Consider the following 15862-nt stretch of genomic DNA (forward strand, 5'->3'; position numbering starts at 1 on the left):
TGCATTAATTAACAATAGTTTTGTTTGAAATGTGGTTGAGTTCCATTTTGTGTGTTTTTCAAATTCAAGAACGCAAAGTTTGCCTCTAACTAAAAGTAAACATAGCTGTATGTATGTACTTAGCTCTGTTATGCCACTGTCATTCAATGAATATCTATTCTTGATAGATCTGAAGCTATTTGTTCATACTTATTCATGCAAATATGTACGGTATGCGCGTAAGTATAGAAAGCTATGTACATATTGATGTGTGCCGGCGTATTGTTACATTAGTTTGACCTAAATCAAAGGGTTTACAGCATGTTTCGTAATAATTAAGAATGTGCGGCTATGCGGCTAAACATTCCATAATTAAGGGAGTACTTGTAAAGATAAGTATATATACAGGGTGGCGAAACTTTAAATCGATTTTGAAGCTTAGAAAATTGTATTGTACTAAAATATATTTAAAAACTTTTGTATGATGCAATTTCCGATAATGTTGGGTCTACGTAATCAGAGCCGGTCGTTAATTCGATGATAAACGGTTTCGACATTCCTCAAATACTATTTGAGCAATATTTGGATAACTTAACAAGAACCTTCAATACTGAAGTCGCAGAGGTTTCTACTCTCAATTATTTAATAAAATAATTTAAATATTCTATTTCTTTCAAAGGGTCTAAGTTCAAGAAATAACAAGTCGAGGGATGGTAGACCGAATTTATAAATCGGCGTTATTTAAATTCATTGGACCCTTACTGAAATCTGTAAAAAGCTGAAGGATTGATTATTATCAAAAGAAGTTGTATTATATTCCCTATGTTAAAACTCCGTCATTTCTAGCAATTACATACTGATTCGATTTTAAGTGTGGTCAAAAAAAGCCAACATATATGTATCTCTTCATTGTGAGTTAGTTTGGAAATTAGTCACATTAATTATTTGGAGCTTGGATAGTTCGCTGTCATTATCTATTCGACAGATCTGACAATTAAGCTCTCTATGATAATTATGAGCTAATAGAATTATAGCTAGAAACTTTTTGATTTCGAGGTAATTAGGCTCCAAACAGGAACAGGGGTGCAATATCTGAATTTTCAAAGTGTATTTTGTTAAGCCTATGGAAATATGCTCGAAATGAAGTACTATTTCGTAGCTAGAAATAATGTATAATCTTTCTCCTATTGGGAATGTACCATAACACAGATCATGGTAGAAGCAAAATTTGTATTTTTGAACTTCCCGTCGGAGGATTAGGTTCTAAGATGTAATGTATATTATTTTTGCAAAGGTTGAGGATTATAAAAGTGAACCATAATAGGTGTAAAATAGACAAACTAAGTTGTTTACTAGATTTCACTTACGTTTTGGAGAAAACCTTAACAAATTTATGCAAGGGTCTGTTCAGCCAATATAGTCATTTGGTCACAAAATGCTGTTTGTGAACAAGAATTACATAACTACTGAGATTTTACGAAGAAAAATATAGTTTTCTCTAGAGTTTTGGTTTTATCTGAGCCATGTCAAAGGTGTAACGATCTCATTTACTAGTAAAATATGCTTTTGGCACATGGGTTCCATGGTACACATGGTGACAGACATTCTTGATACGTCGAATACAAGAATTACTAACAAAATCCATGGAATTGTTGCTAATTAAAATTTACCTCGACAAAATTCGTTAAGTAGGTTAAAAAATATGCCATTTTCAATTACAACACTTTGGATGCAACAAATCTAATATATTTTCAAGGACAAATCCAATCTAATTTAATTAGAAATTTGTGTAGACCACATGTTTTAATCTCTCTTTCAAATAGAAGACTTTGGGTGCAATTAATATAAATCGAAATATGATTGCTTTTTAGAGACATCACTTTAGTAATATTCTCAATTATATTTTACTTGTACATATACGAGGAAATCGTATCAGTATGGCATTCACCTTCCTCACGGCTCTTTAATATCTCAATGAACCCTGTACTTAGATATAGTATTTGTATGGAACTTTCACCGCTGGCAGAAACCATTATTCGGGCGAGTACACCTTTGTATAACCGATATTAATATGCATACATATGTACGATGTAAACTCCGGTATAAATCATTTGACCGCAAACCACTTAACCATTACCCATAAACATTGTTTAGCCAAGGACGACCGCATGCCACACAACACAATGCCCCATAATGAGGATTCTGTCTTGCTCGTACACCCAAACGTCCAGCGCTCGCAGTCAACCGAGAGCAGCGAGCAGACACAACAAAAACAAATTTATATACATATGTACGTATATGTATGTATATATCTATAGGTACTTATGGTTGAGGAATTAATGGCTGACTGCTGACTGTCGACGGCTGTCGGCGCGCGGATCGGACGTTCAGGCGTTGGATGTTGACAAAACACACAACTGTGCGGTGAGCGCCATTTGAGCGCCGCACCATGACGTCGCGTCGCGAATGCGCAATGCTGATGCAGATGCAAATGCAGGTTCAGATGCAGAAGTGCAGAAATTCAGAAATGCAAAATGGTGCAAAATGCAAATCGTGATGTGCACACAACATAAATGGTGGAGACCAAAAAAAGGAAGAAGAAGAGGAAGAACAGAAAAAGTAAAAAAATAATACTAGAATTTCAAAGAAAGGATAACCAAAAAGAGAGCGCTGGAGTTTAGTAGTGAAATGGGTTGAAAAAAAAACCAAAAAATATGTGCGTAATAAATCGGTGCATTGCAACGGACGTGATTTTAATAGTTATTTAAGAGAGCGGGCGCATATGCTTTGCTGAAATTCAAACAATAAATATTTAGATAAAAAGTGGATGCAGTAGAAGTGAGAGCTTAAAGTGCGCTGGGTATGTATGGTGAACGTCTGCGGTGCTTGTTGGTGAGTTATAAGGTGCTTAATGTTGTGCAAAATTCGTGGTGCGTGTGCTGCATGCTGATCATTCGCATAAATTTTCATTGCAAGCAAGCAGGCGTGTTGATCTAGTGCCAAGTGCACTGAGGAAGGAGGAAAGGAAAAGGTGGTTGAGGTGGAGGTCGGGTTTTGGAAAATGTTATTACTTGCGATTTTGAGTATTTTATTAACATTTCTGTTATTAATGTAGTGTAAGTATGTATGTGTCTCTCAACGAACTTGCCGTCCTGCTATATGGTGCAGATGCTTGGACGATGACAATAACTGATGAGTGCGCGTTGGCCACGGCGAATATCGCATTCGATGAAACGGTGAGCTGTATGAAATATACGATGACATAGACATAGTTCAGAGAATTAAAAGACAGCGGCTACGCTGGCTAGGTCATGTCGAACGTTTGGACGGAAATAATCCAGCTCTGAAAGTATTCGATGCAGAAACCGCCGTGGGAAGCTGAGGAAGAGGAAGACCTCCACTCCGTTGGAAGGACCAGGTGGAGAAGGACATGTCTTCGGTTGGAATATCCAATTGGCGCCACGTTGCGAAAAGAAGAAACGACTGGCGCGCGGTTGTTAACTCGGCTATAATCGGGTAAGCGGTGTCTACGCCAGTAAAGAAGAAAAAGTATGTATGTAAGTGAAAGAATTGCTTAACGTAATCGCTTGGATGAACTTGCAAATAATTTTCGGTCGGACCATTTTACGGTGAAATTTTTGTTTTTGGTAGTATGAGTTTGTAAAAAACATGAAGACACCATTTAAGTTTTTCTCAATATTCTATGGTATAATACATCAGATTTTATTGGGTTCCAAAACTCGGATCGGTATTGTTGTAATACAACATAAAAGTTTTTTTGTAAGTTATCCTTATCATCATCGCTCATCAGTTAGTTTAGTGTACTAACGGTATCCATGGTACTTAATTTCTGATTGTAGCCCAAAACATAGTGATAGTATGATGTCCAAAACTAGGAAAGATCCCACTACAATTAACATTCGTGTTCCACTTTTGCAAACCTATGACAAGTACAACGTCGACCTCTTATCTTCAAACATGAGCTGCTTATTTCCCATAAAGGATGTGCTGAGGTCAAGGGCTTTTGTGATGCTTGAGTTACAACTATAAAAGTTTTCTTCACAAAAACTGCATTCGGAATTTCATCTGCGATCTTAAGTCAGGGATTAGCCGTGAAACCTTTTCTATCATGACTTAATATTTAAGTATCACCGGACCTAAAAGTGATTTAATTTTTGTTACTGGCGAAGTGAAAATATTCTCTTAGTAATCTTAAGCTAAAACAAGAAAAAACGTTAACTTCGGCTGCACCGAAGCTAATATACCCTTCACAGAAGTATTTCTTTTAGTAACTATATGCGTAATACGTGTTCAGTTTGTATTGAAGCTATGTATATGCCTATAGTAATCTAATCTGAACAATTTTTGCGGAAATTATGTTATTACCTAAAGCAGTAATCCATGTCAAATTTCGTGGAGATACCACGTCAAATGCGAAAGTTTTCCATAAAAGCCCTTGATTCCGATCGTTCGGTATGTATGGCAGCTTTATGCTATAGTTAATCGATAATGTGAAAGTTTTCCATACAAGAACTTGATTCCGATTGTTCAGTTTGTATGGCAGCTATACGTTATAGTGGTCCGATATCGGCAGTTCCGACAAATGAGCAGCTTCTTGAAGAGAAAATGACGTTTGCAAAATTTCAAAACGATATCTTAAAAACTGAGGGACTAGTTCGTATATATACAGACAGACAGACGGACGGACAGACAGACAGACGGACATGGCTAAATCGACTCAGCTTAACATTCAGATCATTTATATATGTATATAATTTGTAGGGTCTCCGACGCTTCCTTCTGGGAAGTCGTGACAAACTTAATATACCCTGTTCAGGGTATAGGAATTTAGGGAAGAAACTTATTCAGCAAAACTCGTAAAAAAAAGTTACGTGTGAGTTTTAGCGATCGAAAAACCTAAAACAAAGAAACATAGATTGAAAAGGCGATGATGTGAAGGAGTAGATTTTTTGCCTTTTTATGCTTTTGGGAATCAAAACATAACGCTATAGGTGCAGCTGACGTAAGAAATAATAACTTCGTCAGGAATTGGATACGAATGCAAAGCTGCAATATCGAAGGTATGTATTTGTTCATCCAAGTGCAAATGTGTATGTGCGTATGTATAAGAAGCTCGTGTAAGCATTTAAGCAATCGTTACCGGCTGACGATAGGAATTTTATTGCGTTTTGATGTGCGGTAAAATTGCGGTGTTTTTATAGCTTCATTTTGATGTGAGCTTTTGAACTTAATTTATTTGCTCAGAACGTTTTTGTTTGTTGTTATTTTATTTCTGAATATCATAGTTGCGTGAATGTGTGTGAGTGTGCGTAAAAAGTCTTAATTAACATTTATCATTGCATTTTTACATTTCATCAATGCCTCTCCAGAGCGATATGTCAAAGCGAGCGCAATGTTATTCGAAAATATTGTGCTGTCTGTATGTGTGTGTGCGTATCTTTGTGTGTGTACAGTGAATGCAAAAAGATTTCGTATGCAGGCCAATAAAGGGAAAATTTAAGCAACAACAACAACAAAATGCGCACCAAATGCAAACACACAGAGGTAGGACAAAGAGATAACGGTAAAAAATACAGGTATAGCATAAAAACAGCAGCAGTGAAAATTATGAATAAAGTGGAAAAAGGTAAAGAAGAAGAAGTAGAGTAGCAGAGCAAAGTATGGAAAAACGCAGGTGAACAATTAAAATAGTTTTAGTGTGTGAGTGCTGTATGAGTGTATGTGTGTGTAGTGCTTCAGCTGTGTTGTTCTTTCATTTCAACACCGCTAAACTGCGTCATATTTTCGTGTATTCTTTTCATTTTAGTGGGCGAAAGCGGAAATGCCAGCATGTGCATGTGTTTTTGTGCAACTGTTTGTGTGTATGCATGTATGTGTTAGTGCATTTTATTTTTTTAGCAGGCGTGGAAAAAATGCATTTTTATAGGTAATTGAAATAGCGTGAAGTTTAAATGCGAAAATATTTTTTACGAGTTGCGAATTACTCAGTGCAAATTAAAATATTTTGTTATTGTGAGTAGCGTGCAAATTCATTTTTATATTATTATTTGTTTTAAAACTTTTTAAATTTTTTTTTATTATTTTTATTTTCATATTTTTGGCATGTGCAATTACTATCGGCTTTTATTGTGTATCGTTTGCTGAAAATTCTTCAAATTAATTGTTATTAAAATGTGCATATGATACATTGGCGCTAAAATGTGGTGTTCAAAAGTAATCAATACCTTTTAAAATATTTTCATATTATTTGTTAACTTTTCTATATCACTTCATGTAATAGAGAGGCTGTTTCTAAAAGCTTTTAAAACCGTTTTGTGTGGCTTTAGTGGAGAGAGGGTGGCCAAAGTTATATAAATGACGCTTAAGAATAAGCAGTTTTACGTAGCTTACAGGGTTTGACCGGAAAGTAATAGGACTGAGACGATTTAAAAATAAGAAAAAACGTTAACTTCGGTTGCACCGAAGCTAAATACCCTTCACAGGTGCATTTCTGTTAGTAACTATGTGTTCAGTTTGTATGAAAGCTATATGCTATAGCAATCCGATCTGAACAATTTCTTCGGAGATTACATTGTTGGCTTAAAAAATAATCTATACCAAATTTCGTGAATATATCTCGTCAAATGTGAAAGTTTTCCATACAAGAACTTGGTTCTGATCGTTCAGTTTGTATGGCAGCTATATGCTATAGTAATCCGATCTGAACAATTTCTTCGGAGATTACATTGTTGGCTTGAAAAATAATCTATACCAAATTTCGTGAATATATCTCGTCAAATGTGAAAGTTTCCCATACAAGAACTTGGTTCCGATCGTTCACATTGAATGCCAGCTATATGCTATATTGGTCCGATATCAGCAGTTCCGACAAATGAGCAGCTTCTTGAAGAGAAAATGATGTTTGCAAAATTTCAAATGATATCTGAAAAGTCTTAAGCGTTTTTTAAGACACGAGAAATACTTCAAATTGGGATGCGCGATTAGAAATTAAAAAACACACCAATTGCCTGTCTCGAAAGAGTTAAAATCCCGACAAATTAAATCACGTGCGTACGGTCTCACGGTTCAATTCAAAGAGAGCATTATATTTCATTTTTTGCAATCGCTTAGCCTAAACCTTAAACTAACGGCTTAATCTAGTGGTAATATAAGTATATGTTACAAAAGGGGTAAGTATTTATCTTTCGTTAAACATCGTACTAGCTTATGTTAAGATAAGCATTGAGGTAAGTAATAGATTAATTATTAAGGTAAGTAATTTACGTAATATAATTTCACAATTTAATTTTTATAATTCAATGTTCTTATTTTAGGTTTAAATATATATATATTGTCGCTTGACGCAACAATATCTTAAAAACTGAGAAACTAGTTCGTATATATACAGTCAGACAGACAGACCGACATGGCTAAATCGACTCAGCTCAACATACTGATCACTTATATATATAACGGGTGATTTTTTTGAGGTTAGGATTTTCATGCATTAGTATTTGACAGATCACGTGGGATTTCAGACATGGTGTCAAAGAGAAAGATGCTCAGTATGCTTTGACATTTCATCATGAATAAACTTACTAACGAGCAACGCTTGCAAATCATTGAATTTTATTACCAAAATCAGTGTTCGGTTCGAAATGTGTTTCGCGCGCGTATTTTGTTCAGCGATGAGGCTCATTTCTGGTTGAATGGCTACGTAAATAAGCAAAATTGCCGCATTTGGGGTGAAGAGCAAGAACTGCCCATGCATCCCGAAAAATGCACTGTTTGGTGTGGTTTGTACGCTGGTGGAATCATTGGACCGTATTTTTTCAAAGATGCTGTTGGACGCAACGTTACGGTGAATGGCGATCGCTATCGTTCGATGCTAACAAACTTTTTGTTGCCAAAAATGGAAGAACTGAACTTGGTTGACATGTGGTTTCAACAAGATGGCGCTACATGCCACACAGCTCGCGATTCTATGGCCATTTTGAGGGAAAACTTCGGACAACAATTCATCTCAAGAAATGGACCCGTAAGTTGGCCACCAAGATCATGCGATTTAACGCCTTTAGACTATTTTTTGTGGGGCTACGTCAAGTCTAAAGTCTACAGAAATAAGCCAGCAACTATTCCAGCTTTGGAAGACAACATTTCCGAAGAAATTCGGGCTATTCCGGCCGAAATGCTCGAAAAAGTTGCCCAAAATTGGACTTTCCGAATGGACCACCTAAGACGCAGCCGCGGTCAACATTTAAATGAAAAGTAAATGTCATGAACCAATCTAACGTTTCAAATAAAGAACCGATGAGATTTTGCAAATTTTATGCGTTTTTTTTTAAAAAAAAGTTATCAAGCTCTTAAAAAATCACCCTTTACTTTATAGGTTCTCTTACGCTTCCTTCTGGGTGTTACAAACATTGTGACAAACTTAATATACCCTGTTCAGGGTATAAAAAAAATATAAAACCAATCGCAACAATTCTTTAAAACCAACCAGCGCGATTTCAAAGCATTGAAGACGTCACGGAAGGCATTCTCCGGAATAGCATTCAAAGTCGAGGTGCATACTGCTTGGTTACCTTCTATTGTCTCAAAATGCTTGACTTTCATTGTCCTTTTCAGAGATCACACTCAAAAATCCATGACTTGTCACCTGTGATTGCATTATTCAAAAATTCCTCATTTATTAATTTTATTCTTCTTCAAATTTTTTTGACACACTGCACCCTATTGCAATTTCTGGCAGCGTTTGATAAATTTAACATTTCGGTAAATAAACGACTACTTAGTCGATGGTCTGAGTTCAAAACTTTCTGCACAGGAGTCACATTGTCGGTATTTGTCGAAGTCACAGGTCTCCCAGCAAGGTCTTCATCAGCGATCGCTTCCCGGCCCTCCAAAAAGGGCTGGTGCCACGAAACACACCACTTCTTGCTAAAGCGACATCTGGGTAAGCCTGCCTGATCATATCAAACGTCTCTGCCGCAGATTTACCGAGTTTCACACAGAATTTAATGGCGTACCTCTGCTCTAACGAACGCTGCATCTTCGGCTTGCTCCACTCACAGAAACACGTCGCGCGAAAGTGTTTGTTCTGACTCTCCAGATCCTCGGAGACAACTGACCAGCCTCTCGTTCGTTAGTTAGGATTGGCCTCCACCGAATCCAGTCGGTGCGCGCACGCTACGCAGTACAGTCGCGGCAGAAAAAATTCAGTCTTATTACTTTCCGGACAAACCTTGTAGATATACGATTGGCTTTTAAGAATTTCGTTCCAAACTCAATCACATTCAGGAAATTCTTGAATTTCTTAGAAATCCTTTTTGTATAAATAAACAAAAGATATAATAAAGTTAAAATTCAAATCTTTAAAGAAACATTTTACCGATAAAAAAAAAGTCACAAATAAATTAATGAAAATTATTTGTAGCTAAATCCAATTAAAAGTTCAACTTAAACGCCTTCTAAGTTACTAAACCTCTGGCCACCACTCTCCGCATATATGCTCAAATTTAGTTATGCTAAACATAAGTTATTTCGAATAACTTTTCCGAATACGTAAAACCAACAACAATAAAATTCGGCGATTTATAATGAACTCACCGCTTACTGGTTTTATTGTATTTTTTTCGTAGCTTTTTCATATTGTTTCAATATTTACCAAAACTCGTATGGAGCTAGGCGCAAACATTTCATCATTTTGCGGTTTTTCATTAACTACTCCAGACAAATTAAAATTAGTCTGGTGAAATTTCCAAATTTGCAGCCACCCAACGTGGGCAGCAAATCGAAACACCACTACCAATGTTATCAACGAAAATTTCGCCGCATCAACTGCAACCTCAACTTCAACTTTAACTCACCCAAAACTTTCACCTCCACCGTCCGTTGCGCCGTGTAGTTGTGCTTGTTGCGGGCGATGCAAGTGTAGGTTCCCTGATCGGCGGTGCGTTGCACATTCTCGATGAGTAGGGTGCCGTTCTGAACACGCTGTCATATATTCGTTGGCAATCTGACGCCATCTGCAATGGAAATGTGCACGTACATGTGTGAGTGAGTGGCGTAATGAAAACAAAACAATTACGTGAATTTTTTGAATTTAAAGAAGCATTAGGGTAGTTTGTTTTATAAAAGAAATTCCTATAATTGTTTAGTGGCATAAATCATAACAGTTACCCTAGTTTTATAAAATATTACTAATCAATTCGTCTCTGGGCGAATAAAACACCTTAAAATGCTCTAGTTCGAATATTTTTAACAATTCCCGACGGTCTGAGATATTAGTTTTAATTATTAAAGGATATACATATATGGATTTACAAAGGACTTTACTTAGCAGTCGGTCTCTCACCATCTTGAGGGTTCAGCCAGCCTAGCCTAGCCTAACTTTTAAGAACCAGTGGACAGCACTATGAAAGCAAAGATCCGCGGCAATGGAACAACCAAGCTCTGGTTAAGTTCGAGTTTATTAACAAGTTGAAATACTACTGCTGCTGATTTGCGTTGTATGCTCGAGTGAATATTTGTTTAAATTGCATTTAAGGATCACCCCAATGTGAGCAGATGCGTTCCAACTAAACATGCAAAGCCCCAAAAGCATCACTTACCACATGCTGCATGCCACATTCGTACCCTATACAATATGCAATAAACTCGTTGAGCGAAAATGCTCGCAGAAGGAGAATTTCGTTCGCAAGTTATTCTTTGCTTTGAAACCGACCGACTGTACAAACGCTGAGATGGCAGCAAAGTTCATATGAACGTTATGTGCATATTTGTATGTGCGCTTGCAAATTAATAAATATGAACTCGTACATGCACGCTTACCTTTCTCTATGATGATGCTGTCGATTGGATATCCTGCCACAGGGCATTTGAGAAAAAAAGTCTTTCCCGCCACTGCAGATAGTTTCGGCATCATGCGCACATATGGCATACCTGTAAGAGAGGAAAAGAATATATATTTGATTAACCTTGTAGGTGTGCAAAAAAGCTAAACAAACAAATAAAAAATATGAATTTCAGTGAAAAGCGCGATGTTCATTTCCACAAAATTTTCAAGTATATTAGAACATCCTGTCAATCGGTCTGGGGGTGTCATATGTGTTTTATTAATATTTCTATGTATGAATATTTGTATTTATATTAGCTCCACTCACCGTAGATGTTTAAGCGTGCCGAATGCGATGCTTCACCTGCCCGCGATATTGCTTTGCACTCGTATTCGCCGCCATCTTCTGACTTTACTGCAGATATGTTGACATGGCTTATAACATCACCAAACATTGTGACATATTGTCCAATCATGAGACGGTCGTTCTGTAGGGAAATGCCAAGTATGGTGTTAAAGATTTTGAAACTTGTTATCGAGTATAAAAAACAAATGTTGACTCAAAGGTAAATATTAAATTAATATTGCGAGGTAACTAACGCAACCAGAACGATACACAAAGTAGCCTAAATTAATGTTTACAATATTCTATAAGATAATATAGAAAATGATTTGATTGAAAGAAATTATTTTAATTTTGAAGGTTAAAGGTCTAAATCGCTAGAAAGTTACAGCTATATACCGGTTAATTCGAGTAGAGGTACTTTTTTCAATAACCTTGTTTTGACAGATCATGCGTGCATCGGGTCAAGCTGTTTGTCATTTTTGTTCAGTATTTTTTGGCATTTCATCATGGAAAGACGAAACAACGATTACAAATCGATCAACTTTATTAAGAAAATTCACGTTTTATAAAGAATGAGCCTCGCGCGCTATACTCAACTTATGGTCAACATAAAGGGTTATATCCACTTGTAATTTTGAAAAAATCGAATTTCTTTTTTTTTTTGGATGTATATATATTAAAAAATATTGTCTGTAAATTTCACAGTAATCCGGTAAATAGTTTCGGAGTAATGAGCGTATTTGTAAAGATGTCTCCGAGCGTTGGAAGGTAGGCGGGACCGTAACTCGGAGCAACAGCTGCGCTAAATGCGTTTTTCTCGAAACGATGTTTTGAAAGTCGGTGAGGAATATTTCTCCGAAACGGCTTGACCGATTGACTTGAAATTTTCACAGGATCTTCTTAGATACTTTTTTCAGATAATGATAGAAGGAATAAGTTTCTGATAAAAATTTCGATTTTCAAGTCACTTTAAAGTGTAAATTTTGGTGCAAAAAAAGATTTTGTTTGATGGGAAGCCGCCCTTTGACTATTTCTTCGATCATTGCCTTTATTTATCTATTCTAAAAATAATCTCGGATATCTTCCTCACCGCCAAACACCTTTTTGTGGAGGACTTTCAAGAAATCTTCTACAGGAACGACGGAATCTAATATTTTATTAATAAAATAGGATGTCCTAGAAAATAATCATATATTTTAGGTATATATTCAATAAAAAGCCTCTCCAGAAAAAATTAACACAAAAACCCATTTTTTCGAACTTACCAGTGGATATAACACATAGCACAGTGCAACAACATCACCCATCTTGACACCAAGCAATCATTAATGGATGAAATTCGACAGAATAGATCACGTCTAGCGCGCAGTGAAGAAAATGTATATGTAAAACAAGTAAGGAAGGGCTAAGTTTGGGTGCAACCGAACATTTTATATTCTTGCAACTTGCAAGAATCAAAACCAGGGAAATATTGTAAGGTGTAAACCAATCATATAGAGTAAAGTCAACTGGGTGTTCGAAAGTCTTGATAATAGTTATATTGGGGCTAGGCCAAGTTTTCGCTCAAATTTATCTATTTCAGAAACAAAGATACAATATTAAGAGAAATACCCTCTCTTATTTTCATTGGGATAACTTACATACTACATAAGAAAGCAAAATGAGTGTCACGTGCTAAATTTTGTCGAAATCGGTTGGACAGATCACGAGAAATGGGATTTCATCAAAAAATGGGCGGTGTCAAGCCTATCGTCCAATTTACACTAGCTCTCGTAAGACTTTCTTATATCATCTCGGTGATAAAATTTAATGTTTCTGGCTATTTAGTTATCGATTTATCGCGCTTTTAGTAGTTTTTAACAGTATATAGAGACTGAGCGGAGTTATCCTCCGATTTCATCCATTCTTACTCTGTTCGTAGAAGTTCTTATAAGATTCGCACTCAGAAAATTTGGTTGTTGTAGCTTAAGTGGTTTAGAAGATATGTACATTAAACTTGTTAGAGGGCGGGGTCACTTCCACTTTTTCAAAAAATATTGCCCACAGATGTCCCAAGCTACTGCGATTCTCTCTACCAAATTACAGTTTTATATCTTGATTTAGTCTTTAGTTATGGAACTTTATGTGTTTGACATGTCGACATCTTAAATTGAAAGCGTACAAAATTCAGCTTGTGCAAGAAATGAAGAAACTCGACCTTCCCAAGTGGCATCGCTTTTCTCTATGGACTCCTAAACAGTTCCAAAATTTACCGACGTTTACGAGCCAAATTTTGTATAGCACTGAGGCCCATTTCTGACTCAATGGGTATACAAATAAACAAAATTGAAGCATTCGAAACGAATAGCAACCTGAAGACTTTCAAGATCTGAAATATCATCTAGAAAAAACATCTGTTTGGTGTGGTTTGTGAGCCATATTTTGCAAAAATTATGTCAATGAGAACATTTCGTCAATGGTGACCATTATCGCGCCACGATAACCAATTATGTGATGCCTAAAATTGAAACTCTCAATCTTGACGACATTCGGTTTCAACAAGTTGGTGCCATTCCCGCAAATCGCAACAATCAAAGTATTTATTGAGATGCCACTACGGTGAGCATATAGTTTCACGTTTTGAAGCCGCCGATTGGCCACCAAGATTATGTGATGTCACACCATTAGATTTATTTCTCTTAGAATATAAAAAGTATTCAGGCTTTGAAGCAAAACATCACCCGTGTCATTCGCCAGTTATCAGTTGAAATGCTCGAACGAGTTATCGAAAATTCGACTCAACGGATGAGGCATCTGAGACGTAGACGCGGCCAATATTTCAAAGAGATGGTCATCAAAAAATAAATATCAAGGGATGTTCTCCATTAAATTTTAAGTTTTTGGTTTTTATCGTTAAAAAAGTAGGGAACCTCGAAATTTACTAAATCTCTCAATTTGGCTTTCGAAATATTTCATAACGTTTTTAGTATAATAATTTAATTCATTACACCAGTTTACAGTCATTTTGTGACTGTGACGTCAGAGGTTTATAAAAGCAATTTAGTTAGTTTCTTAAGTCACCAGAGAGCAAGGTGCAAAGTTAGAAACTGCTTCTTGGAAAATATAAAAGAATTGGAAGTGTGACCTGAGCGATTAATAAATTTGCGATATATTTCATTCGTAGTAAGTTTGATCACAATTGACGCTGAAAAAGTAGAGCACCTTTGTTGGACATCACAATTATAAACTATCAACATTGTAGTAAGCTATTAATTAAACACTTTGTTTTTTTAAATTAGCATAATATCAGCCTAAGTGATTTTGCTAAAGACTCAGGACTTTCTTATTCTCATATACTCTTTTGGATCTAGACATATACCGTTGTCAATACACTATGATACTCCATCTGATTTCTTTCTTCGGAAACTGTTTCGGTTTTGACTATCAACTGATACTTCTATAGTACGAGTATGCGTTCGCGTGTTAATTTGAAGAGAAGAAGACGAGATTTTATTTTCGATATACTTACTTGCCTATTTATATGTTTATGTGATTTCTATATAACAATCTGACCTTTAACTGTCGGATTCTTACAGCTTTTTGTTATAAGAAAAGCCTACCGAGAGGTAACCATTTTGGAAAATTGTTGGTATTTTCAATCAAATTCAATATTAAGCGAGGCTGATTCTTCCTTACGATTTTTTGCAAGAATTTAAAATCTTGAATATTTGATTTCATTTTTATTCTCAAAGTAATAGAGCGTATTTTTCAAAGCCAGAGTTAGGGTTTCAATTTTTTTGCGTTGTGTTGATAGTATATATCGGAACGCACATGTGCAATATGACTAAAACTACAATGGAACCATCAACTGCAACCACAACTGTAGCAAGATTGATTGAACTTTGCACTTGTAGTTTTCAAGTTGTCAACCACTTTTGCCGCCGCAACGAGTACCAAAAGAGTATGGACGCTAAGCACCAAAGCAACATACCAGCGCAACAATCGCAGCCGGCAAGAGAAAACCAGACGTCCAAACATATGTCTTAATACTCCAACAGACTAGAAGGTTGTGGGGCGTACATTTGAAGGCAGATGCATTGGAGACTTCAAATGCGCAGAACTCTGACGATGACTTTAATTTGCGTATCCTCTCGTGCATAACATCAAAATGCGATTTATGCAAAATACGCGCTCGTCGCTTGGCCCAACAGCCACCAGCAACAACGAAACTGTCAACAACAATAATCTATAGCATTAATAAGTAAGGAAGAGCTAAGTTCTGGTGTAACCGAACTTTTTATAGTTTTGCAAACTGCAAGAATCAAAGCAAGGAAAATACTTTAAGGTATAAAATGTCAACCAGAGATTCGGAATTCAAGCAATTTTATATATACATATACTATATATAACTTACATACTATCCACTGTTATTATTAAAACACGCGCTACCATTTTCAGTGAGGTAACTCACATGTTGGCTGATATACCCCACATAAAGTCACCTGGAAGTTCGAAAATCGTGTTGTTAGGTATAGTGAGCTATGGGAAGTATTCACACAATTCAGCTCAATTCCTGAATTTCAACTATAAATTTCACATAGTGACCGATATTTCTCGTAAAAGGTCATCTATGGGGCGTCCAAATATTCGGTGCCTAGGGGCTTGATCAGGATTTCATCTCCTCTCGTTATGGTAATCATTTAAGATTTAAGTTTCAGGTG

At 36.3% G+C, this 15862-nt stretch overlaps 1 protein-coding gene across 1 annotated transcript in view; it reads right to left on the reverse strand.

Moving 5' to 3' along the window:
- LOC105224473 (Down syndrome cell adhesion molecule-like protein Dscam2) overlaps positions 1-15862 on the reverse strand; it is a 640260-nt gene that overhangs the window by 45480 nt on the left and 578918 nt on the right. Inside the window, 3 exon segments of the mRNA XM_049446778.1 lie at positions 9849-10007; positions 10813-10923; positions 11145-11304. Of these exon segments, the coding sequence (XP_049302735.1) occupies positions 9849-10007; positions 10813-10923; positions 11145-11304 (430 nt within the window).

This window comes from Bactrocera dorsalis, chromosome 1 (assembly GCF_023373825.1).
Source record: "Bactrocera dorsalis isolate Fly_Bdor chromosome 1, ASM2337382v1, whole genome shotgun sequence".
NCBI classification, from domain to species: Eukaryota; Metazoa; Arthropoda; class Insecta; order Diptera; family Tephritidae; genus Bactrocera; species Bactrocera dorsalis.